The sequence below is a fragment of the Mus caroli genome, chromosome 12 (genome assembly GCF_900094665.2).
Source record: "Mus caroli chromosome 12, CAROLI_EIJ_v1.1, whole genome shotgun sequence".
Lineage (NCBI taxonomy): Eukaryota > Metazoa > Chordata > Mammalia > Rodentia > Muridae > Mus > Mus caroli.
The window spans coordinates 95,024,860-95,050,964 of record NC_034581.1 but is presented as its reverse complement, the minus strand read 5'-3'; the positions used below and the strand labels follow the sequence as shown (position 1 = coordinate 95,050,964).

Sequence of the window (26,105 nt, the reverse complement as noted above, 5' to 3'; positions counted from 1 at the left end):
TTTTTTTTTTTTTCTTTGATAATAGCCCTCTGTTGGATGTAGGATTAGTGAAGATCTTTTCCCTATCAATAGAAAATACCATCCTAAGTGAGGTAACCCAGAAGGACATGCATGACAGGAGCCTAGCATAACTGTCCTCTGAGAGGCTCCACCAAGCAGCTGACTGAAACAAATGCAGAGACCCATAGCCACACACTGAACAGAGCCCCGGGAGTCTTATAGAAGAGTTGGGAGAAGGACTGAAGGCCCTGAAGAAGATAGGAACTCCACAGGAAGACCAACAGAGTCAATGAACCTGGCCCCTTGGAGGGTCTCAGAGACTGAGCCACCCACTGAAGTGTATGCACAGGCTGTACTGAGGCCCCCAGCACATATGTAGCAGATGTGCAGCTCAGTCTCCATGTGGGTCCAACAACTGAAGCAGGATCTGTCCCCAAAGCTCTGCCCGTCTGTGGAATCCCTTCAAATGGGCTGCCTGGCCTGGCCTCAGTGGGAGAGGATGTGCCCAACCCTGCAGAGATTGGATGCTCCAGGGCAGGAGGTGGGGAATACCCAGGGGGCACCCTCTCAAAGGATAAGGGGAGAGGATGGCTGATGGACTCTGTGAGGGGGCACTAGAGTGTGTGTGGGGGGGAGACATCGGGGTGAAAAATGAATAATAAAATTAACGAAAGGAGGGGGGAAAAAGTTGGACAGAGTAGTATCCACAAAGGGCTGGCTCCCAGGTCCTGCTCAGCTTGCTGAGCTGTTAGGCGAGGCCCTCCTTTCTCCTTGGAACTCTTTCCCAAGTTTGTTGAGGAAATGAGCTCCTACCTGCCTTAGCAAGTGGATGGGAAGCCACTGGGAAGGATGTGCAGGGTCATCTCAGCAGAAGATGATGGTGACCTTGGTAGTGGTATTATCTCAGGTTTCTTTGTAGGCTTCTGTCCCAACCTGTGGGGACCTAGATGTGCCCAGAAGAGTGAGTCGTGTGCTCTCCTCATGATGAAAGAGTGGCATGGATGATAGCACATAGTGGGTCTTTTTCTATAATGCACAGGGAAACCTGACCACCATCTTCTGGGCTGACTATGTACTCTGTCTAGGAAGAGTCACATGAACTGTGTTTAGAGAACACTCTTTAGAAGCTTGTCCTGGTGATGAATGTGCAGACCCACTTCTCTACTCGCTAGTCAGAGCTGCAACTCTCTCATCAGCTGACTGGCTTCTGAGCAGTGTTTCTGCCTGGGGCAGAGACTATTCAGCAGAACTCTCAGCTCTCTCCTGGTCTCCTAGCCTCTAGGTCTGGCCTAAGTACAGTCTTCTCTATGCTCTCCTTTCTCTGGGTGAGCTTGGCTTTTGCTTGTTGGAATTAGCTCTGTTCTCAAGTTTGTGTCTGGTCTGTCATCATGACAGGGCCATCTTTCAACTCTCTAGGCACTGGAACTATATTGGGCCTGGGTTTGATCCCAAATTTTCTGTTTACTGGCTCAGTGGCCATGGACATATTTCCCCATCTTCACATCTAAAAGTATACATGAGAAGATTTTTGATGTAGCATATAAGGGAGACCAGCTCTGATTTTGCAGTGTTTATTATTAAACCGAGCATCATAGCGCCTACTTCTGGCTTTCACCCAGTAAATGTTTATGTGTGCCGTGGAGGGCCAGATGGTAGGTGGTGGGAGTTGGCAAATGGTAGGGAGATGCAAGGATGATGGTTTTGAGTAGCAGGTCAGGGCTTTGGGGTGCTTTCCCCTCCCCCATTAGGGGGAGGCACTTGTTCCTTTTCTCAGGTGAGAAAAAGCAGGAGAGAGATGAGAGAGGTGTTCTTCCCTTCTGTGTCTGTCTGGCATCTGGCCCTTTCCTCCTGGTCCATGTCTCCACATGCCTTACATCTCACGCTCCCTTCCTGCCCTCCCCCTTCTCATGACCACCTCAACTTTGCCATTTTCTTCCTCTCTAATTTTAAATTATTCACCTTTCCCAGCTTCTATCTGGGACAACTCACAAGGGTGCCTGGGGGTCCCACAGACATTGCACCTCCTCAACCCACACTCTTCTTCATTCCTTCCCCACGGAGAACACAGGGCGTTTTACTCAACAGTTTAATGTCATGGTCCTTCCTCTTCTGCTGGTTAGTAATTGGGTGCCCGTAGGCTGCTTGTGGGTAGAGTTGGGCTTGGGACCCGAGGCCACCCTCAGATTTCCACCACTTCCCATCCTGAGGCTCTTTGTTACCTACCCCCTCTGCTACTGCTCAAAGCCTTAGGGCCATTGGGCCATGGTTTCTCAATGCCTAAGGGCCTTAATATTCCGTCATGTGTTCTGTTAGATTTCTTTGTTCCCTTGGTCTTAGCTTTGGAGTGTTGCACTGTGTTGACGTGGCAGTGCAGTGTCTGTTTTCCACTCACTGAAGTGTGCAGTGCACTCTCGTCCTTGCCCCTGACCTTTTAGCATGAGTATGTGTGCTTCACTTAGAAGGACCCCTTCCCTCTCTCCTTCCCCATGGTCCAAGGCACTGGGAGAATAGGATGGTGACAAGTACCTGTGTGTGACGTTGCTGCTCAGAACTGATGAGTATTTAGAATTGTTAGGACTTCTGCTTTCTAGACTGCCTTGCTTCTTCACCACCATCATCTTCTAAAGTAAACACTCAATAGGCTTGGTCCTCAGTGGTGCTCTGTAACTGACTGAGCCCACCTCACAGTGCAGACTATGGAAGCCCAGCCTGCGTTCCACTGAGCAGGCACTTGTGGTAGAGTAAATATAATGTTCTGGGACTTACTCTGCTCTTCGCATTTTTGTATTACAGGCTTATAAAACCGTATAGAACTTCCTTGCCACGTCCAGTCTTTGGTTTGTTCTGGTCCTTCCTCATCAGTTCAAAGCAGGCCCCAGATGCCTGTGCTGAGATAGCATAGTAAAGAGTCACCTCCTAAACCCCGTGATCCCCCTTGTGTTCAGTGTTAGCATTGTCTGGGACTCACCCTCTTCCCCCAGAGCACCAGTCTCTCAGGAGATGTCACCATCACCTTCCCCACAGAGTAAGTAGGTCCAGAAAGTTTCTTATTCACCTCACATGACATCAGTTATCTTTTACTTAATTATGCCTGTGTGTGTGCTTGCATCTCAGCAAGTGTGTACCATGGCCTTACCCCCTTAGCCATCTCACTGGGCCGGCTGTTGCCTTTTATCATCATAGGCCCAACCTGGGAATTAGGATCTTCATGGGCTACTCATTGCATTGTTGGCTTTCAAAACCTAGCAAAGGGAGTGAAGGAGTCAACTAGGGAATGTCATTTTTGTCTTCAAAGTAAAATGATTCTAAAGAAATAAAGATTTTCCTTCCTATAAATTGGAAGGTAGAGCCTAGTATTCTCCCCTCCCCCAATGGTATACTTTTGAAGATGTCTTAATTAGGGTTTTCCTGTGGTTAAAAACCATGATCAAGAGCAACTTGGGAAGGAAAAGGTTGGTTAAAAACCTTACAGTTTTTAGAGCATCATTCAAGGAAGTCAGGGTAGGAACTCAAAGCAGGAACCTGGAGACAGGAATTGATGCAGCAGCCATGGGGAAGTTCCGTCTATGGCATGTTCTTTATGGCTTGCTTGGACTGCTTTCTTATAGCACCTAAGACCACCAGCTCAAGGGTTTCACTGCCCATAGTGACCTAGGCCCTGCTACATCAATCATTAATCATCAATCATCAATCGAGAAAATGCCCCCATAGGGTCATCCACAAGCCCAGTGTGGTGGGGGCCTTTTCTCAGTGAGCTTTCCTCCTCCCACATGACTGCAGCTGACATTGACATAAAACTAGCCCTCATAGAGGATGATAGCCTTGATGAGGGGTGGCATTTAAAAACACTTCCCCAGTGCATTTTACTCACTTTCTCTTTTCATAGCAAGTCAGTGAGCTGTAAAATAGATAAGAAAATGGAGACAGGTTCCCCTTACAGAAGATTGAAACCCATGAGGTTTGGCTACAGAGTCAGTACTGTTTCATCTCTCATAATTCAAGTTTGCAGATAAACATAAGGATTCCTAAACAAATGCACGGAAAGGCAGTTTCCCCTGTCATCGATCCACATGGTTAGTTTGTTAAAAGTATTATTACACTAAGGAATCCAAGAGCCCATTGGATTCTTTTGGGCTTCTGGGATTAAATGGAGACTCATTAAGGCTCTGACTCGATTGCTTAGAGGATAAGAGCAGTTGCTGCTCTTGCAAAGTACCAAGGCTCCATTCCCAGCATCCACATCCAGAGAATCAAGGGCCCTTTTCCGGCCTCCATGGGCACAAGGCATGCAAAAAAAAGCACACTTTCATACATTCAGATAAAACACTCATAAAATACAAATAAATCCTTGAGAAAATTGCCCATCGTTAAGATACAATTATGTTCAGAGAGAGAAGGTTTGTTTTTCGGCTCCCTGGTGAGTTTCCTGTGGAGGCAGGTTTTGATGAACGTTGGTGTCCTTTGACTATTCCCTGAGGTTGGAAGGAAGGAGGATTGAAGATAGGACGCATTTTCCTGTGTTTCTCGTTCCTCGGAGGCTTGGGGTCTGGCGGTGTAAAAGAAGAGCTGAGAGAAGGATGAGCTGTCTGCAGCCCTCTGGCTCCTGCAGCTGCTTTCCCACTTTGCACACTTTTTCACTCTGGGCTTTCTTTTGCATATCTGTTAAACGGATTCCTTCATGTCCCTGTGATATGTGATATGTACCTGGCCCATGTGATATGAACTAGAAGCCACCCTCTGTGTCTGGTTTGATGTGTTCCTGTTACCTCATGCTGCCTGGCCAGCTGACCAGTTATACACGTTACTTCCCATTTGTCATGAGGAAGCCTCCATTGGTGGAGTCATCCAAAAAATGTTGTTAAGCCTACGACAGCTCTCATTAGATTGAGATGAGACATCCAGAAGCCTGGCATGCTTGTTCACTTCCTAGTGTCGTGGCTGTCACACCCTCCATTGCTATATCTAGGCTGCAGCTGCCTTGCTCTGTACAGTCCTTTGCTAATGAGGCCAAGGTTGTGAGTTTGATCCCTGGCCCCTGACTACAGATGCCATCTGTCTTCACAAATGCATGTCACTGGATCTGAGGCAAGAGTGCGTTCAGAGGGAGAAGCGAGGCTTTGCTCTGGGAAACCTGAGTATCCTTTGGTACCAGGAAGCACGCTGTTTTCATTCCTGATCTGGAGGTCTACTTCTGATGTCACACGTTTTCAGAACAGATGGCACCAAGGTTTGTTGACGTGAAGGAGAAGCAAGATTCTCAAGCTGGGATCTAAGAGTTAGTGACTTTCAGAAAATACATGGATGATATCTTTTTGTGTTTCTTTTGTTTTAAATGTTGACGGTGTCCACAGTGGTGGGTAGGTATGTCTTTCTCTGTGAGAATCTGCTTTAGCTGTTCCCTGGTAGTCACAAAACTTGACAGGGAAAGGGATTTCAGAAAGCAGGCTCCTGCTCACTCTTTTCTTTCCTGAGGGTCTCCTGGCTTGCTCCTGTGAGGCTGTTGAGACCAGGAGAGATAGGTACCAGGGGGAAAAAAAAACACAAAAAATAACAACAACAAAAAACCAGACTTTGCTCTCGAGGTGTTGAATTTGTCTGGTGAACTAACATGTGGCGAGTGCTGCTAGGTGCGTTTGCAGCTGTGCTGGGATCCCCCCTCCCCTCCCCCAGGAGTCAACACTTGCCTCTTCAAAAGGAAGCTAAAAAACATCCAAGTGAAGCCTTGGCTTTGGTCCCTTGGACTCTAGACACCAAGAGAAACATGTGGAGGTACAAGGACAGAAGGGGTTTTCTACACTGCCTGCAGGTTTCCCCTCTTCCAAACCTTGACATGCCCATGTCTGTGTCTCTAAAACGAGTTAGCTTTAGATTCATGGCAGACGTGTGCTGTGGTGTAGGAGGAAAGCCTGCTTGGCCTCCATATTACACGGAACACTGTCTAGGCTGCTAAGAGGTTGTGTCATTGCACTATCTGCCAGCCTATGCTTAGTGAGGTGGAAGGGCAGAGACAGGTAGCAAGCACATCTTCCATGGAGTTGATCGGTGGACTCCCAATGGTTAAGCAGATCTCTAGCCTGCTGCTATCTGAGGAACTTGGGCTACCGTGCAGCAGGGATGGCATACCCTGTTCACTAGAGCATCCTCGGGGACCTGCAGAAACCTGAGAGGAAACCAACCGCTCAATAGGAAAATGCTCAGCTGGTGAAACAGCCTACTTCTTATGCAGCTCAGCCTGGCAGTAGAGAGAAACTAGAAAAAGTCAAACTGCTTCTTTGCTCCAGAGAGCTGTTGTATTGACTCATCTTATAATTGATTTTTGCTTAGAAATTTTCGACCAGAGAGAAATTGAAATTGAGTTTACTATGGAAGGCCTGGCTCCCTTTCCTTACCATCCAGAGAGTTCATATTGAATATGAAGACTCCTATTTGCAACCCAACTTTGAGTTTTTATGACGACTGAATTTATATTACTGTTCTGAGCCAAACTCGGAAGTCAGTAGATAATTAGAAGTACATGGTTAGGGGTTAGGAGCACTAGCTGCTCTTGCAGAGGACCTGGGTTCAGTTCCCAGGACTCACATGACAATTCACTGTTCCAGGGTATCTGATGCCTTCTCCTGACCTCTGTGGGCACTGCATGCATGGGGTACACTTATATACATGCAAACAAAACACTCATAGACATAATACATACATACATACATACATACATACATACATACATACATACATACATACATAGACACACATACATACATACTGCATGGGGAAGGAGAGAATTTTTCTTTTTCTACTCGTCTTCTAAGAAATGAAAAGATAAATAAAAGAAAGATATATTAAATTTGATATTGTTAGGCCATCGGAGTCTGAAAGATTCTCAAGTCCTCTCATCCATCTCAGCCTTGGTTTTCTGTTATGAGCTGATGTTGGAGCTCTGGCTCTTTTCAAAATATATCTCCCTCTTGTTGGATAGGACTCAGGAGATAATATCAAAGAGCTATAACTGTTCAGAGTTGTAAAACAAAATTTATGCCATTGTAAGCTTATGCTAACAATGTGAATTTGGAGCTCAGCACTGGAAAAAGCTGTTTCAGAGCTACAGAGGGAGATCTGTACAGAGGGGGCCTGTGCAGTGATGGAGCTTCAAGGGGGAGATCTTAATATAAGAACCAAAGCATTAAGACTGCTGGTGGAAAACACTTCTAGATATTGACATGGAACATTCTGCAAAAATAATCCTCCCATAGCATAGGAGATCATTTTTAAGGAACCGACAAGTAGGGATGCATACGTTTAAAGGCTTCTTTATAGCAAAGGAAGCAATCACCAGAGTTAAGACAGACTACAGATTAGGGGTCTATCTGTGCCAAATAAACATTAGGCAGTGGATTAATAGCTAGAATACATAAAGAAATGTAAAAACAGAATGACCCCCACCCTCCCAATCATCCTGTCAGCTAATGGGCTACTGAACAGAGGAGGCGGGTCTTAAAACACTGATGGCCAATCAACATTGGAGAAAGACTTTGGTATCTTTAGCTATCAAAGAAATGCAAATTAAAACTGCTTTAGATTACATCTCACCTTACTCAGAAAGGCTGTCATCAAGATAACAGAGGACAACAAATGCTGATGAGTGAGGTTTATTGACTGTTGATAGAAATCAGTGTAGAAGTCCCTCAGCAACCTAAAGACAGCCACCATATGACCCAGCTAAACCATTCCTGAATATGTACCCGAAGAACTCTTAACTCAACAAACCAGAGATATTTCCATGTCCATGTTTATTGCTGCTGTATGCATAGTAGCCAAGATATGTAACCAGTATGGATCTCCTTCAGCAGAAGAATATATAATAAAAATATATAGATATACACACGAATACATATATACAGCAGAATTGCATTCAGCTATGAGGAATAATAAGGTGACATTTGAGGGAGGGAAGGAGGGAGAAAATGTGTGTGTGTGTGTGTGTGTGTGTGTGTGTGTGTGTGTGTGAGAGAGAGAGAGAGAGAGAGAGAGAGAGAGAGAGAGAGAGAGAGAGAACATGAGACAGATGAAAGAAAAGGCTTTGATTCTGAGATGGGAAAGAAGAGAAGCACCATTTGGAGAGGGAAGGTATCAGCCGGAGGAGGATGGAGAGAATGGGAGGGTAGAAGAGGGGTAATGAGAATAAGGGATAATGACATGTATTTATGAAAATGCTATAACAAATCCATTATTTATATGTTAACTCAAAATTTGATTTAAACAATTTAAAATAAAAAAGAAGAAGGGCCAACTGCTGGAGAGCTGGAACCTTCGAAGTTGTACAGACAACTGTGGGGTAGCACCGGCTCGCAGGAAGTCAAGCCTGGGGGTCACAGAGAGCCCCGGAATGGTGAGAGTCTAGAGAACAACAAACTCGCATAGAAAAGGGAAGGGAGAAGGCACAGGAGTGGGTGAAGGGTAGAGGAGATGCTCCCACTATGAAAAGGGGTGAGTTTGACCATGCATAGGCCGAGGGGCACTGCAGCTCCACCTGTGGGGCTGGGCACAGCAATGGCACAGGGATCAAAGGTGGCGTGGCCTGCCAGGCTGAGCACACAGCTGGTCCTATAGATTGCAGGCGCTTTCCTCCCTGGTCTTAGCTGAGTTGTTGGAGCTGCTCCAACCTGGGGGAAACACACCCAGCACAGAAAGCAAAGTGCAGGAGATGACCCAGGTTTTGACACCTTGCCAGAGTGTGCTGCTTGATCCTGGCAAAAATCTTACCATAGTGAATTCTGACATCATCGCACCATCTCAGTCAAGGGCGTTGAAATGGAATAAATGACCTCCTGTCAGGAGTCTGTAGAAACCCTCAGAACCAGGTGTTCTGATGTTCAACTTAGAGAGGAAACTTTAAGCAACAGTTTGTTCTAGCTATTTAATGGGCCTCAGCACTTTAGGGACAAACTAATAGTTTAGAAATATGAAAGCAATCATGTGGTTTTTTTTTTTATTTTATTTTCCTCCTTTTTCTTCCTTGCTATCATGATTAAACATGTAGCTTTTTTTTTGTTTTTTCTGTTCAGTGATTGAGTAATATCTGACTTTAAAATGTTTGTTTGTTATAGACTGTTTGGTGAGAATTGAAGAACTTGGGTACTTAGGGTGCTTGTGACTATTTCTAATATTTAAAATGTGGCACCCCTTCCCTGCTGTTCTGGGATGCCACACTCATTTGACCAGCCTCAGGCCTGCACTACTCTGCCACTGCTCTGGACTCTTTGTTTAGGAGCAGAATTCTTCTGGGCTGAGGAGAGACTGATTCTGAATCCTGAACACAGTCCAGGATCCAGCTGGGCAGACCTGGGGACAGCTCGCACTCACACCAGAGTCTTCCTCTGCCAGGACCTCTTACAGATTTCCCCTCATCAGGCTCGGCCTCCTTCTACCTAAAGATTTGTACATTCCTCCAGCAGAGGGCCTCCGTCTTGCATGGGAGAAACCACAGGCTGCCAGAAAAGGGAATTGGGTTTCTCTCCTCATCATGTATCAGGTAGCTGAGGGCAGAACATCAGGCACAGGGCTTCTTCACCTGGCTTGAATGGATTTGCTTTCCGGTTTGAACCAGTACCTAAGAAGCATCTATCTCATTAGCTGTCATCACCAGAGCATAGAATTTATGCTATTTGTGTGTGTGAAGTCATTTGAAAATCAGTGCACAAAATACACATCTGAGCTCTTGGATTCATATTTGTTCCTTCCTCTCAAGCCATTTCTGCTTTATAGAGCTCATTTTTCTTTTGTCCAAGGTGGCAACAGCATGGTGGAAAGCTCCCAGTTTGCTCTCTTGCCAGACTTAGAGCTTGAGCAAACCCTTTCACTTCTTGACTGTGTTGGATCATTTCTGGCTAGAAAATTCTGTGCTTCCATAACTCTATAAATAGTTCATTCTGCAAAGAGGACATAGGAGACGCCCCAAATGACCAGGTCCTATTTGTAGCCTTCCCACAGTTACAATATTTAGCTTTGAAATACTTACTGTTCAAGGTCTAATTTCCACCATGGCAAAGCAGTTCTTTCTGTGGTCTACCAGAGTCTGTAGTGACATCATCTCAGGCATGTCCTTGTTTCATGAGTTCAGAGTGCTGCCCTTTATGTACACACGGTAGGCATTTAATTGGTGATATGGAAATAGAATTAGCTGTCGTAGTCATTCCCATCCCTTTTTAGCTGTGACTGTTTCCGGTCCCCTCATATTACTCCAGAGCACTGAGCTTCAGCCCAGAGCAATGTACGTTGTTACCCATGAACTTGAATCCCATACAAATGAGTGAAGGGACAGGCAGGTTAGGCTGCCTGTCCCAGGGCTTACTCCCTAGTTTTTGTTCATGTGTCGCCAATGGACTTCCTTAGTGCTACTTAGAGTCCTGAGCACAGGCTTCTCTTTTTATGCTACCACAAAGCTTCTGACCTGATAACATCTCATCTGTGTGGGTGAGAGGACTGGGGGGATATTTACATACTGAGCCAATTAGTCAGTGTCTTAAAGTTCTGGGCTTGTTGTTGTGAATGAGAATTCGGAGAAGCCTTTACCCCTGTGGCTTGCATCTTACAGAAGCATATTTTTATCTCAATCTTTGCAGGATTTAAAATGCAACCCAGACAAGAGCCGGATACCTTGATCATCTGTCACAGCCTCCGGAGGCTGGCTGACAGTCTTGCACCTGCTGACCCGTTCTGTGGCTCTTTGGAAAGATGAGATGTGTTCTAATGAGTGTGTTATAAATATCACTGAGTTCTGTCATAGATGGTGGCAGTGCTCAATGTAAAGGAAATGGCTGGGAGGTGTTCCCAGCTAAAGAGGCCAGACCCAGCGTTCTGAGAGAACACGTGTGGCCTGGATATATTGGCCAGGATGTTCTAAAGAATGCTGTGCCCTGAGTGAAGTGCCTGGCTAGCCTTGTCTTTGTGGAGCATGGACGATGATGAATGGACCGTGTTCTGATCAGTCAGGAAGCCCAGGAACCGGTCAGCACACAGTGACTCAGAGAGGGCTGTTGGCCCTTTGCTTCTTTGTATCAGTTCAGGGTCATAGGGTCCATGTGATGGGCTTACTAGGCAGGGATTTCTGTTCTGAACGATGAGAGGGGATTGAGCAAGGCTGTCTCTCCTTTTTCATACCTTTTCTCCTTCTGCTCATGAATTTCCAGCAAGAAGCCTTATCCACATTGCATGCAGTGCCTTGCTGAGTTGAGTCCTCAACTGCCCAGTGACATCATTTTCCTTTTAATGAAAGTATAAATTTCAGTACCACTCTGGGATGGGGGGCACTGTACGTTTGAAAATAGATTCTTGTAAAGTGTATCTTACCTTTTTCTCTTCGCCTCAGGACTGATTTTTAAATTTTTGTCTCCTTAAGGAAATTAGATTAGGTCTAAAAAGCATACACACAAGAAATTATCAGTGTCGGGTCAGTTGCTCAAAGACAGACTGGTATGTGCAGAATAACCATTTGCTTGACTTCCAGCCAACAGCTTTTATATAGACAAAGTGCATTGAAGCCTGTGTATAAAATACTTAATATTAATACACGCCAGATGGAAACCTTATCCAATTTTGTGTGTACCCAGGAACTTGACGAGAGGAGTCGGGAGATTTAGGGAGCTTCTCAGAGCCGTGGAGACAAGAACAACACAAAACCTACGCATGGTGAGTGAGTCTGACCGGAGGTTACCGGGGCATTGGCTTCCGTGTATGTTTACATGACCTGTGTCCGTCCACATAGACTCTGTATGTGGGGTAATTCACCTGCTATAAGGGTGTGTCTAAGTGTTTCAACATATTTAATATTTAGTTTCAGGACACTAGTCCTCCTCAAGGAAACCCCAAACTCATAGTAATCTATTCCCACTCTTTGACTCCCCTGGTTCTTGATAGTCACTAGTTAATTTCCTTTCTGTGGATTTTCCTATTTTGAACATTTCACATAGAGTAATACAGTGTAGTCTTTTGTGGCTGCCCCCTTCATTTAGCATCAATTGTTTAGATTCTTCTTCTTTATTGCTTCACTATTTTCTTTTCACTGCCAAATAATATTCTATTTTATGAGTCTGCCACATCTTACCCGATTTCTTTTCAGTTGATGGGTATTCGGGCTGTTATTATTAGTGCTTCTATGGGGGCATTCGTATACAGCCTTTGGAGTGGGCATGTCTTCCTTCTTCTTCTGTACTTAGGAGTAGAACTACTGGGCCATATGAAAACGCTGTTTTAAATAGTTTGAGGAGATTCTGTTTCCCAAAGCAGCTACCCCATTTTACATTTCCACCAGCACTTCTAAGGACTCTGCTTTTTCCACAGCCTGACTGGCACTCGTTGTTACCTTTGTGTTTGTAGCCATCTCAGTGGGTACCTAGTGAGTCCATGGTAGGACATGCAGTGAGATCCTCAAGTACTGGCTGTTTGCATAATGATATGACCACAAAACTTCAAAGAGAATTACAACAGATAGTCGTTCTCATATAAATGCTAGCATTTCATCATCAACTCTGTGAAGGCCTAGTGCTCACTGTACTAAGTGTCCTATGTCACAATTAATATAGCAACCCTATATAAATCTAGTTTCTTTTGTCTTTCATTAGCCCTGTGTGTCCTTAATTGTTGTCAGGAATGTTCATTTGGACGAGGCTAAGAGATTCATATCATGGGAAATGCAGAGAAAGCTTCATTTGGGAATCTCCAAGGTTTTGTGATATGGGGCTAGGCAGCTAAACCTAAGGCTTTTCTAGAATATGTTGTTGAACTAGATAAGTAACATTACACACACACACACACACACACACACACACACACACACACATACACACACACACACACACAACTTTACCAGGCCTTTAACATTTTATATTGGTTAACTTATTTGTCATATCCAGACAAAACATTTTAATTTGTTTAAGGTCCTTCAAGGCACAAGAACCTGCAATTATTATATGGAGTTTTTGCCAGATATATTTTCTCTCAAATTTACTTTGTTCAGATCTTCATAAGGCTTTTCAACTGGTCAATGTGAATTGCCTTAGAAGTACAGTGAGAACATCAGTGCTTCAAAGGGAAACATTTCTACTGGCCCAGAAAGAGAGGGAGGAGGAGGGGGAGGGGGAGAGGGGGGAAAGAAATAGAAAGAAAGATGGAAGATAGATAGATGGATGGATGGATGGATGGATGGATGGATGGATGGATTAATCTTCCATTATTTTCTTGAGATGACCAGGGAGGAGGAGCCTCCTTGAGTCTATGTGGTAGCTGGAATTAATCTTGGACATTTCAACCATGAGCTGGTGTTGTCAACATGAAGGGAGACATTTCCCACTTTGTCATTCTGAATCAGTGTGCCTCTGTTCTCTGTGGGATATTCAAGCGATTTAAAACATTTCTAATCCATTGAGTGCTGACCTGAAGGAGTGCATGAGAATTATCTGAGGAACTGTGGTTTGTCAATGATCTACATCCCTAACTCCATCGAGGATGCTAAGCAAATCCAAACTCCATCGAGGGATGCTAAGCAAATCCATGTCCTCGCGCCTACAAGATGAACAATCCCAGTGGAGCAGGTCTGCAGCAGGACCAAGGAATCTAGTTGATAACTATATGATCCTTGATGGTAAAGCTGTTTTGTGAACTTGATTTTATGTGAAAGCATAGCAGAAAGGGATTTAAAAGTATATTCATAGCATTCTACTCCTAGACTTTAGTAAAGAGTTTAAACAAATTTTCACAAACAAACTTGAACATGAATGTTCATATAACACCATTTCTAACAGCCAAAAACTGGAAACAAGCTGAATGAATGAACAAAATGTTGTGGGGTTTGTCCATCTTGTTCAGCAATAAAAGGATGGATGCTAATAAAGAAAGAGCAGCAGCATGGAGGAGTCTTGTAAATTCTGCACCACACAGTAGAAGCTGACCACAGAAGACCCATATTGTACCCATTTCTGTGAGATCTTCTAAATCGGTAAATCCATAAAGGCAACAAATGCAGTGGCTGTTCCCAGGGTTTGAGACCGGCACATGAGATGCTACAGCTTTCAAAGGTATAGAGTTTCCTTTGGGGTGATGAAATGTCCTGGAAGTAGATAGTTATGGGGAGTCACAGCCCTGAGGATGTACTCAATGCCATTGGATCCTGCCCTTTAAGACAGCCTTATAGTAGATGTGGGTTGGGAGAAGTGGGCGGGGGTTCTTTATTCAGTGTTCTTTTTTAACGTTTATGTCACGGCCATAGTAAGTGGAGGGTGATTCTGACAGCTGAAGCTTTCAGCAGAAGCCATTAGCTCATATGAGTGCAGTGAGATCAAAATGACACAGTACTGGAGGGCCCAAGGAAGCAGCTCGGGTACTGTTCAGGTCCTGGAAATTGTGTTCTTATGAGATCTTTATAGATAACTCAGTTGGGGATGCACTAGATGCATTTATGTTCACATTTTTATAGACACTTGAAGGCAGTGGGCTCTACGTGGGGATAATCAAGAAAATTTGCCTTTACCCAGTAGTTCTCAGAAGCTACCAAGCTAATGATTTGCTTGCATTTAAGTTTCCTTGGAGAGTTTTAGGAAGCTTTATATGGATGAAGCCTAACGAAGTTCTCTTCTGAACACATTTCTTTTAAGACCTCGTTCTCAGGGAGCGGCAGCACTCTATATCTTCCAAAGATCACAAAGCCTAATGGAAAGCCCCATTGCGTGGAGTCTTGTTTTGCAGCCCTGAGTGATTGTGGATTGAATATCCTGGGATGCAGAGAGTCTGTTTGAAAATGGGGAATGGGAAGACATGAGTGCACATGCATGCATACACACACACACACACACACACACAGAGAGAGAGAGAGAGAGAGAGAGAGAGAGAGAGAGAGAGAAAGGGAAGTAGTATCAATATTCTTTTATCAACAAGACCCTTCTTTGTATATGTATAGCTCTTGCATCTCACTTGGATAATGTTCTAGGCAGTGGTATTGCAGAGGGTTCAGAAAAGCATTTTAAACTGCACTAACTAGAAGGAAAAGGTTTTGAGTATTTCTGGATTTTCACAAGTAGGTATGAGATGGCCACTAGCTTTGAAGAAAGCTCTTTCTCATCAGAAGCTGCAGCCCGTGTCTTGCCTTCCTGCTATACAAAGCTAGTTTCTGAGCTTCTGAGCTGGGAGGGCTGGATGGACAGAAAGTAGGGCACGCCACTCCCCAAGTGCTGCATCCTGTGGTGGTGTTGTGTGACTATGGATGCTGGTCCTTCGAGTGTCTGCAGTGTACATATGGCTGTGCTGAGGGGTTTTTCCTTCAGAGATACCATCATTGAAGTCGAGTCCTGGCTTTTCTCTGGGTTTGAGCTGTAGCAAGCATCTGCTGCAGGCTGACAGAAACTCCTGCAGTTCACCCAAGAGCTCTTAGGAAAGGCTTAGCTGCTTCTTTAGTTATTTGGGGTCTGAAACCTGTTCAGTGTGTATGTAGACAGGGCAGCCTGGGCTAGAGAACGGCTCAGAGGTTAAGTGCAGGTACCGCTCTTGCAGAGGCCTGGAATTCAGTTCTCATCACCCACCCATGTCACATGGCTTACAACCCCTGTAATTATAGCTCCATGGGGATTCAAACCTCCTGGCTTCACCTGCACTCATGGATACTTGTCCCACAACATACTTATGCATAATTAAAATAAACATAAATCCTTTTTAAAAGTGTTCAAATGTCTTGGCATATCATATTTTCTTTTGCCATAAATGGGTATGATTTTCATAGAAGTAAACATTTAATTCTGAGTCTTTTAAATTCTGAGTATTTCAATAACGTCTCACACATAGTGACAGCTGATAGATGATGATGGAGTAGATGATATAAAACAGATTAATAATCATGCTGTTCTTCCTTTGTGTTCCCAGACAATAGCCAGGCAGTTGGCAGAAATCTTGTTAAGGGGCATGTGTGAGCAGAGTTACTGGAACCCTCTGGAGGAGCCTCCCTGCCAGTCACCTCTGGATGACCCTCTCCGGAAAGGAGCAAACACTAAGACCTACACACTCCCTCGCAGAGCCCGTGTCTACTCAGGAGAGAAGTATGGGACTTGATGTCCTTAGCTGGGGACCCTGGGATGGGAAGGGAGTGTGGGAATGTTTAAGGGCAGGAGAGAAGCACAGGCCGGGTTTTGTCCGTGTGAAGTCAGACGAGCATGGCTGACTGTTGAGCAGAGGGACCTCAGCACTGTCCCTCATTCCAGCACATGTCTCCATGCGTGAGCAGCCACTCTCCTCAGTGTTGTCTCCTTCTTCAGCCGTCTGCTGCTGTGTCACTTCATGGGATTCTCTCTCCACTCATCACAGGAGCCCCAGCCATGCAGCAGGCAGAGCCAGGAGGCATTCATTTTATCAGTAATTCCTCCATCCTTTTAAAAAGTCTTGTTCTAAGTCAAACTGTGTATAAGGACAACGAATAATTTGTCAGAAGTTAGGAGGAGATGTCTCTTTAGAGCTTCTTTATTTTTGTAAGACTTAAGTTTGGGATCTGGCTTCCTTAGAGGAAAAGGGGTCGGGGGACTACTGCCTTCTCATGCCTGAGTCCTCCCTGTCAGGAGGATGGAGCCTGGAGAGGGAGGGGCTCAGCGGAGCTCATTCATTGCCACACTACCCCTTGGAGCCCTTAGGGTCCCTCCCTGCCTGTTGCTCACAGACAAGGCTTGGTGATCTTTCCCAATTCCCACAAAGAGAAAAGTGACTTGTTGGGGGACCTCTGCAGTGTTGTCACACTGCAGGGTGCTAAGAGCAGCTGCCAGCAGCTGCTTTGGAAGCCCTGGGAACACACTGTGGGATGGGCTGCCTGGCTTCTGCCTCCTTATGTGGCATCTGAAATCATGTCACATCTTCTGAGAGCCCAGTTTTCTTGGGTCAGCTACTTCTTGTCTCTTCTCTGACCCTGGCGTCTCTTCCCCTCATGGCCATCTTACACAGTTTGCATTTCTTATGCAGATTTGGACAAGGAACTCCATTCTTGACTTTTCCTAAGATTTATCTAATCTGGTTTTGATCTTCATTTTTCCAGCCATGCTAACCACCTTTGCGTGAGTTGCAGGCTCTGTGTCCTCCTCAGCCCTCGGGTAGATTCATGCAGCGCCTGTCCTGGCAGTCGTCCCCTGACTGAGTGTGAAGCGCGGGCTCCCTCGGGAGGAGCTATCCAGAAGCAGATTTAGGATTCAAATTTTAAGTGATTTTTACATCTTCAAAACAAAGTCTAGGTTCATTTCCCACTATAGAAGCTTCTGAATGTACATAATTTTACCAAGTGCACAAAGGATTTCTGTCACTACCTTTCTCATCCAGTGACACCTGGGTGGCCTGACCTCAGAGACAGAAACACATATTTCACTGGTCTCTTTGGTGTTTCCTAAACTGCTGTCCTTGCCACTCCTCTGACACCACTCTGATGTCAGCTTTCTATCAGTGTAAGGAGGATTCTGGGAGGTGGTCCCACACCATGATACAAGCTTAACTTCATATAGAAACGAGGTCTGTTTGCTCTCTACCTGTAACTCCCATGTAAAGCACAGAGTCCAGCTCAATGACTTAGAGTGTGGAGTCATTGGCTTCCAGGACATGCATAGTGATGATGCATCACCAAAGTATCTCACTACTCGAAAAGTAAGACCCAGTGCTCTTAGCTGTCACACCGTCTCCCAGTCCCTTAAAGTCCTATGCATTTTTGGATCTGCTTGCTCATTTCTGCCAAAAATAATGTTTTTAAAAGCACTGGGATCTTGATAGGAATTGCCTTGAACTCATAACTTGTGAAACAATGCAAATAATACTTTTAGTCATATAAAAATGCATTGTTAAATCTTCTGGCCTGTGAGCAACAGATTATTATTTATTTATGTTTTAAAAAAGCACTTCAAGAATGACTCTTAGTTTTCAGGGTTTAAGGTTCTTTTGTTAAACATATTCCTAATTTTTTGGTTATATACATGCACAAGTCTTTTTTCCTTTGCTTTGGAAGCGGGTGTAAGCTGTTTTTAGTTTTTATTGCAAAGGATACAATCTAGAATCATTTGGGAAGAGAGACCCTTAATTGAGAAATTACCTAGATCAGAAGGGTCTGTGGGCATATCTTTGGCACATTGTCTTGATGGCTAATATATATCAGAGGGCTCAGCCCACTGTGGGCAGTGCCATCCCTATGCAGGTGGCCATGGCTGTGTAAGAAAGCTAGCTAAGCACAACCATGTGAGAGTGTGAGCTGAGAACAGCCAGCAAGCAGCATCCCTCCAGGGTTCCTGTCTCCAGATTCCTTCCATGGGGTCTTGCCTTGACTTCCTTTCGTGTTGGAGAGTGTTGCCTGGGAGTTGTAAGATGAAGTAAACCCTTTCTTCTTTAAGTTGCTTTTGATCATGGTTTTTATTCACAGCTACAGAGAAGCAAACTAGAACAGGGTGCTGGGGGCAGAACCTAGAACCGGAGTGTCGTACTGTCCAGTGCCTCAGGTCCAGTTTGTGTTACCCACACTCCTCTTACGTAAAGTTGATGTAGGCCCCCATACATCAGCCATCAATGCGGCCTCTTCTGTTCATTCTTCATTATATTCTATAACTATCCACTGCAAGAATATGGAAGAAGCATTGATTTTGTATTTCAATATTGTATATCACAACCTTGCTGAATTTGTGAATTGTTTTTTAGATTCCTTAGGCTTATTCTGTCATCTGTAAATAGATGGTTTTACTTATTCCTTTCAAAGCTGGATACTTGTTATTTCATTTTCTTTCTTAGACTTCTCCATTAGTTTCTCTTATCATCTTTTTCTTTTCCTATTGATATTAAGACAAGGAGAGCAGCCAGTACCTCTGATCCCGGTGTTTGCTGTGGACTTTTGCAGATGCGCTACACAGATTGAGAACAACCCCTCCTGCTCCTAGGCTGCTGTCTTTTTTATGGAGAACTGAATTTTTCCCGGTGCCTTTCCTGCATTTGTTCAGCTGATGACGGGGGTTTGTCCTTGATTACAGTGTATTTCAACCATTGATTTTTTTCAGATGTTGAACCAGCCTTGCATTCCTGGGATAAATTCCATTAGGTCATAGTGTAAAACGTTTTAAAATTTGTTTGAGATTCTCTATCTTCGTTGGAAATTTTTACACCTGTACTTCTAAAATATATTACCCTGTAGTTTTCTTATAAAAACCTCTATCTTTTAGGGCATCTGGATAATTTTAGTCACATAAAAAGAGTCGGGGATTATTTCTTTCCCTTTTATTTAAAAAAAGAACTTGAGTAATTGGTATTAATTGTCTTGAAATATCACATCGGATTTGCTGCAGAGCATCTGTCCTGGTGTTTCTTGTGTGTGGCTTTTCTTGAAGCTCCTTGTTATGTTTGCTGGTGAATCTGGCTTCCTGGGTTGCATCCTTCTATAAGTTTGGCTGTCAGAGTTTTTCACCATATACCTCCCTAGTCAGCCATGTTTCTTTTTCCTGTGGAGTTCATTGTTCCATTCTATCTTTTCTTTGGCTCTTGTCTGCCTTTGGGGGATGGGAACGGGCTCCCTGAAAATCTGTCATTTGTTTATCTCTTTGAAGAACCAACTTTCTGCATTAGTTATTTAGTCTGTCATGAGTGTGTTCTGTGTTTCATTAATCCCACACTAACCAGCTTTCAGCGTTCTGCATTTGTGTGCGCAGCCGCTTTCCTAGCTGATATTTTAGTAGAGACAGACATACCCTAGGCCTCTTCCTGTATGGTTTCCCGTACTCCCACAGTGGGGCTGACTGTCTAACACAGCAGCAGTGGGACAGCTGTCACTCCCCTCTAGCTGGCTCATCAGGAGTTAAAAGGGAGATCTCTGCACGTGATGTTCAGACTTATAGTTGAGTTTATATATAGAACTTGTTAAACTTTTTCATTTGTAAACTCCTCATGCAAGACATTTTTTATGCGACCTTGGGCATTTAGATATATAAAATGGTATACAAATGAAACATTACTGACAACAAATTATCAAAAAATTTATTTTAGAACAATTGTTTGGGGTGCATATGATTTTACCCTTTATTATAGTTGAAAGCAAATTGCTGTGCTAATCATGGATGTACTAATATTTTTACATAAAGAATAAAATCTTAGTTGTTTTTGGTTCTGTAGGACATAGAGCTCCTTTAGCATTTTTCAGAGTTCATCAGTATTTTAACTTCATAATTGTCAATTCTGAGAATGCCACTGTGTATAAATACATAGTATAAAATGGTTGAAATATGTCTGGGGCTGTCTCAGAAATTATTGGAAATTCTGTCCTAATCTCAAACCGAAATTCCTTGAACAGGTTTATTGCTACTCAAGTTAGCAATTCAAACAGTAGTTTTAAAACCAAGCCTCTAACGTAACGGCATAGACTAAGTTTTACTTACCTGCTGAGGAATGGTGGTTAAAAACATTAAAAGTCTTTATTTCTGAAATCAAGCCATTATGTTTCCAGAAGAGCATAGAACTTTGTACATATGGTATAAACACTGTAATTCGAAGCGTACGTTAACAGTGTATGTGCTGTGTTCAGAACAAAGTCTGCAGTAAGGTTCTTGGTGCCTGGAACTTTGTGTTTGTTTGTGTTTGATTTTGAGTTAACTTTGGTCACTGCACTCAGAAACATTTTACTGTTGCCAGATTTTCTATGACCCTAAATTCAGTTTTATGAGTCTATGAGGTTACACCCCACAGCCTAAAAAGCTGTAGTTTAGGTGTCTCACATTCTTCTGGCTCCAGCAAACCAAAATGACCATTCAGAGTGGCGGCCCAGATGGGCTGCCCTAAAAAGCAAGCTCCCCAAAAGCTCTGCCCTCCACTGTACCCCAGTGTGAAGGGGAGGCCATGCTCCTTCTCTGCCTGGTCACTTGACATTTAAAAGAAAATAAGGCTGACCATCCTATGGAGAGAGGAATGGTGGCCTGCTGGAGGCCTCTGCCCTGCTGGGTCTTTTGTGAAGATGTCTGCTTTGGCATACTTCGTTTTAGGGTAAGCTTAACTGCTGGGGTACCAAGTGGGCGAAAAGCAAGCAGTGACTTTCAGTGAGGTGAGCACGAGTGTATGACAGCATGCTGCTCCAAAAGCATGATATATCATGAAAATATATATTTATGTGTGTTTCAGCCAAGTATAGTTTTTCTTTCATCCTTGTAAGAACATGTTTGATGGCTTGGATACTGGAATGCATATTAGACTAGAAAATTAGCACAAATAAAGCAGCAGATTAAAATCCACCAGCATGCCTGCAAGTGGCTAAGTGAGAAGGTATTAAATGAGCATCCTTGAATACAGGTCTTGGGGTGAACTCCCTGGTAGACAAAGGAGAAAGAGGCAATCTCTGTTGGGTGATGCTTTGGGTATGGAACTCCTATGGGTTTTACAGAGGTTTTGGAAAGACAAGGAACATCACAGAGTCAGGGTAAGTTCTTCTGGCAGAACTCTTTGGTCTCGACACATTCCCCTTAAAGTCATTGTGCAGAGAGGCCTGCCCCCTCCCCAGGGATGCAGGAGCCCTGTTTCCTCCCTAGGGATGTGAGATCACAAGCCACATGGGACTTATCTGATCCCTGCATTGAGGAACACTTAACAGACCTGCACTGACCTGATGAAGTCCCTTTTTCTTTGTCATAGGGAGTTGCTGATCCATATGAATTGACAAAAGGGGGAGAGCTGGGGGGGGGGTGTCCCTGTAAGCCTCAGGCTGAACCAGCGGCCCCCTGGTCAAGCTGCTCTCAATTACTAGTTGAAATCCCCTTCTTTCTCTGGGGCCCTCAGCTGGATCATGGAATTGAGCCAGCTTCCTGTGGGCTGTTAGCTCAGTGCCACTCCTGTAGCCACGCAGAGTCGCCATGACTCCTCGGGGACTACTGCTTTTATACAGCCACTTCCACCCCAGTGACAAGAAAGCTAAGATGCAGTTGGATAGGTTGACTTGTTTTCTTGTTCTTGTTTGTTTGTTTTTGCTTGTTCTAACAAGTATATATGGGGGGGGGCATTTTTGAAGAAGAAGAAAAAAAAAAAAAAAAAACGAGTACCTGCAGCCCTAGAAAAAAAGGAACTGCAGTGCCTGGAGGGCCCTCCCTTCCTCGAGTCCTACAAAGCTGCAAGATACACGGATGTGTTCATCCAAACTGAAGAAAGGTCATCCCGCGAGCTGGCGACATGGCTGGGCTAAGCCTGCAGACCTCCCACACTCAGCCTGACCCTGTGCCCACTTGGAAGCTGGTCTAATGGTCTAATGGCTCCCTTTGTCCCTTACCCTATCCTTCATACAACTCCCAGTACATCTAGCCCTCCATCTTCTTACTCGCCAGAACTGAGGCCAGGGCACAACAGGGTTTCCCCCTGAAGCACTTGGGCCTCGGAGAAAAAAATGTCACAAGAGGAAGGCCCCGACCGTTTTGACTACCCCACCCTCAACCCCCTGAGGTCTACCTTGTATGAGCAAAGAAGAGAAGAGTGACCAGAAATGGCTCTCAGAAGGCTCAACTGTTGTGAGGGAACATTCCAGCATGGTTTGCAGATCTGTTTCTCTGCGTCTTCCACCTTTTGAACCCAGCCCTAGAGCTTCACAGAGCCCATCCATCTGTCATACAGGGAGGGCCCAGGAAGTGGAATTAGATGCAGTTAATGTGCTGCTTGTTAGCAACTCTGGTAAAAATAACACAACCTAGCATTTAAGTAGGCTGGATGGCTCAAACGGAATTTGGAGATTATCCGTGGACCGAATTGGCTGGTGTTAAGTCATAATTAGCACGGCTAGGGCTCTCTCTTTTCAATTAGTCTGAACAATACAGGACTAGCTGGCCATTAGAATAATGATTCAGGCTGCTCGTTTATTTACAAGGTCCCAATTGCGTGTGAGCATGTCCAGGATGTCAGGGGATAATCACAAGTGTTCTGTTTTCTGAAAACCCAGAATACCATAAGCTGACTCCCCACAGAAGTTTCGGCTCCAGGCCCAGAATCTTACTGTCCATTCCAAGACCAGCCTTGCTGAAGCCCTAGAAACTCCCACAGGCAGCATTCTGCAGGAGACCGGGCACTGGCCTTCCTGTTACTTCCAGTATTCTCTGCTGAAGCAGAAAGAGAACAAGGATTTATAATTATGTGGAAAATGTGAAATTTTACCTTTGTAAATAATTGTGAAATTTTTTTAAATTTGAGGAGAGGAAATCTCAATTAAATGATTGCTATGTTGTTCCTAGGAGGGTATAAATTCAGTCCGTATTTAGTCATCTTCAAAATAAGCAGTGGTTTGTTTTGGTTTTAGCCAAGTTTATTTTTATTTATTATAAACTCCTTTTCAATTCTCAGGGAAAAAGTGGCCCAGAATTTTCCTTGAGAGTCTAGAGCTCTAGAAGGGGGCGGGGTGGTCTTAACTGAGCTTACAGAACCAAGGCCTAGGCTATAGAGGGTGAGGACTGGGGTGCATTGTGTTCTTATTATTTCCCAATCCTCAGCAGCAGTGAGCTTAAGAGCTTTTTCTTTTTAGCTAAGATTTTAGAGTTCAGCCAAATATCATGACACAGATTAACAACACAGCTCGTGCATGCTGCCCCAGAATGAGACTGTGTTTAAGTTAAGGCAGCTCACCAACCCCTTCAGTATTAGGAAGCTTGTTCAGTCCCTGCAACTGCTTCCAACCTCCTCTCTCATCAGAATGACAAAGCAATATGCAGTAGTTAGCGGGAGGCAGGTAAGCCCAGCAAGTGACCTAGTACCTTCGTGAAGGATGCCCTATTATGTCTGTTGTCATTTTGTATTGATTTCACTTTCTGCCTCTGTAATAGTACACATGTTATTTGGGCTTTTAACTTGAGTTTTTATTGTTTTATCTCACCCATCTGCTTGCCATTAAAATGTGTAGCTGAGATGTATTAATTCCACAGATTGCCATAGAAATGAGCAAGCTAATTCAAGTGCCCAGATTACACAGTGTTTTTCCTGGACTCTGTATAGAAATCGAGATGCTTTTGGCATTGTGCTTTGCTTGTAGCGGTGTATCTTTTGTTATTTATTATTGCCATATACCAAAGTTGGTTTTCTCTGTGCAGCATTTTTTGTCCTCAAGAAAATACTGAAGAGGCGCTGCTGTTACTGCTCATTAGTGAATCTATGGTAAGTGGAATGTGATTTTCATTGCCTTTTCCCCAGCCCCAAGAATCCCTTTCTTCTTGTGGCTAGTCCCTCATTATGATGATTTTTGGTCTAGAGAAAAATTTCCAGAAGGAATGCCTACGAGGAGGGAAAAGCAGCGGTGGTTTAAAAAGAAAGACGTCTCTGAATCCCCAGACAGCTAGCATATTTCTTGGTCACCTTGAGTTCTACAACAGTAGAACGGGCTCTTGGTTTATCTTCCATCTGCCAAGTGTGATTAGGTATCAGCACTCCCATGAATAAGGAAACTACAGTGAAAATGGTCCCCCGAGGAAGTTTGTCCAGGGCGAGCACACTATGTGGGGTGTGAAGACAGCACCGAGGTGGGTCCCTTGTGAGCGCATCCACCTCTTCTGTCCAGGCAGGAGCTGGGTGGAACTTTCTAGTGTTCTCACGCTACTCTCTCCACCTCCTCCACATCACAACCCTACAGAATCTCAGCCTGTGGGGATGCCCTCTGCCACCTAGGTCTGCTTTTGTCAGGGCTGTTCTGGCCAGACCATCAGGATCCTTTCAAATTCACTCAGTGTTTGGCCAGCACATTTGACCTATGGTCTAAACTACACACTCGCTCGTTGACTCTTTGGCTCGTTGACTCTCGTGCTCTGTTTAGCACGAGGGAACCCAGGCTTGGCTTGCAGCCTTGGGGACACTGTTGTGATGTAGTTAGAACTACTGCAGGCCGGTGGTGTGTGCCTAGCACTTGAGCAGAAGCACGGGCTGCTAGAGGCCCCAGGAGTTTCCTGTCTGATCCCCTCTTCCTGTGGATGAAGACTTGAGGCTAGAGTAAGCAAGGGCATACCTAGTGTGTTGGTTTGCTGGCCCTGTGCGTAAATTGTGTGGCTCCCTCCTCAGAGATTTCAGCCCACCCCGCAGACCAGAAAGGAGAAATAATCTTCAGGAAAGGAAAAGTCACCCTCACCGGGATGCTGCATCGGAGGCAAGAAATATGCTGAGGTGACTGTAGGTAGAGAGGCAGCAGAGGACTGCTGGGAAGAGGTGGCCAGCACAGGCTAGGGCTTCAGCATGCGTGACCTTCTTACCTCAGGTTAAAGCCTGGGGTTCTCTTGTTCTGCAAACTGGCCCAAAGGTGTTTACAGGGGCAGACTGCTTACGTTACCACTGCTTTCTACTGGGCCACTGCTGACGTCATTGGGCTCACAAGCGGGTTGTCCTGGGTTCATCTTTCCTTGACCATCAGCTTGTAAGTCGGGCTGGTGTCATTTATATTCTCTGCTCTTCCTTGGCAGGGTCGGAGGAGGCACATAGGGGATAATGCTGGCAGTGGCCCAGTGACCGTTTTTTTTTTCCAAGTGAGCAAGACTTACCTGCTGTGTCACTGGTTTGTGAGGGCAGCTCTTGCTGGCCTCCCCACTGTACTGGATGCTTTATCACCTGGCCTTTAATTTCTTCCATACAGATGTGATTGGTCATGGTATTCAGTCCCTTTGGTGGACCACTGGATAATTGTGAGGTCAGATGCTCCAAATTGGAATTTGAAAAACACGACCACATGTCTACAGCACTTGCTTCTAGTGTGGTATAGATGTTGTAGAGTGGTATCTTCAGCTAACCTACTCCTTCACAGAGTGATAGACACAATGATATTCAGTGTTGAAACCCTTTGAGGCAGGCAGGTTGGCCTCCATGATATTCAGTTTCTAGAACCATCTCTTGAGAGATAATGAAAGCCTGTGATGTCACAGCCTCCAGACTAAAACACCGACTGTAAGCCTCTTCTACATGAAGTTGCCCTAGGGGCTTTTCCCTCTCAGTGTCCTTTGGAACTTTGATTTTTTATTTGGGGGGCAGATAATTCATGTGCTCAATTTCAAAACCAAAATAGGAGCTGCCTTGTTCCTTGGATGTCTGGGGAAATGATATTCTTTCTTAGTTCTGACTTTAACTTAGAAGCATCAATTTTTCTA

General features: G+C 44.6%; 1 protein-coding gene across 6 annotated transcripts in view; it reads left to right on the top strand.

Annotated features, from left to right (window-relative positions):
• Ttc7b (tetratricopeptide repeat domain 7B) overlaps positions 1-26,105 on the top strand; it is a 215,049-nt gene that overhangs the window by 84,462 nt on the left and 104,482 nt on the right. For all 6 annotated transcript variants that reach the window (XM_021179207.1, XM_029484578.1, XM_029484576.1 and 3 more), the window contains 3 exons: positions 11,604-11,682; positions 15,901-16,073; positions 24,075-24,138. In XM_021179207.1, coding sequence (XP_021034866.1) covers positions 11,604-11,682; positions 15,901-16,073; positions 24,075-24,138 — 316 coding nt within the window. The remainder of the gene's footprint in view (positions 1-11,603; positions 11,683-15,900; positions 16,074-24,074; positions 24,139-26,105) is intronic.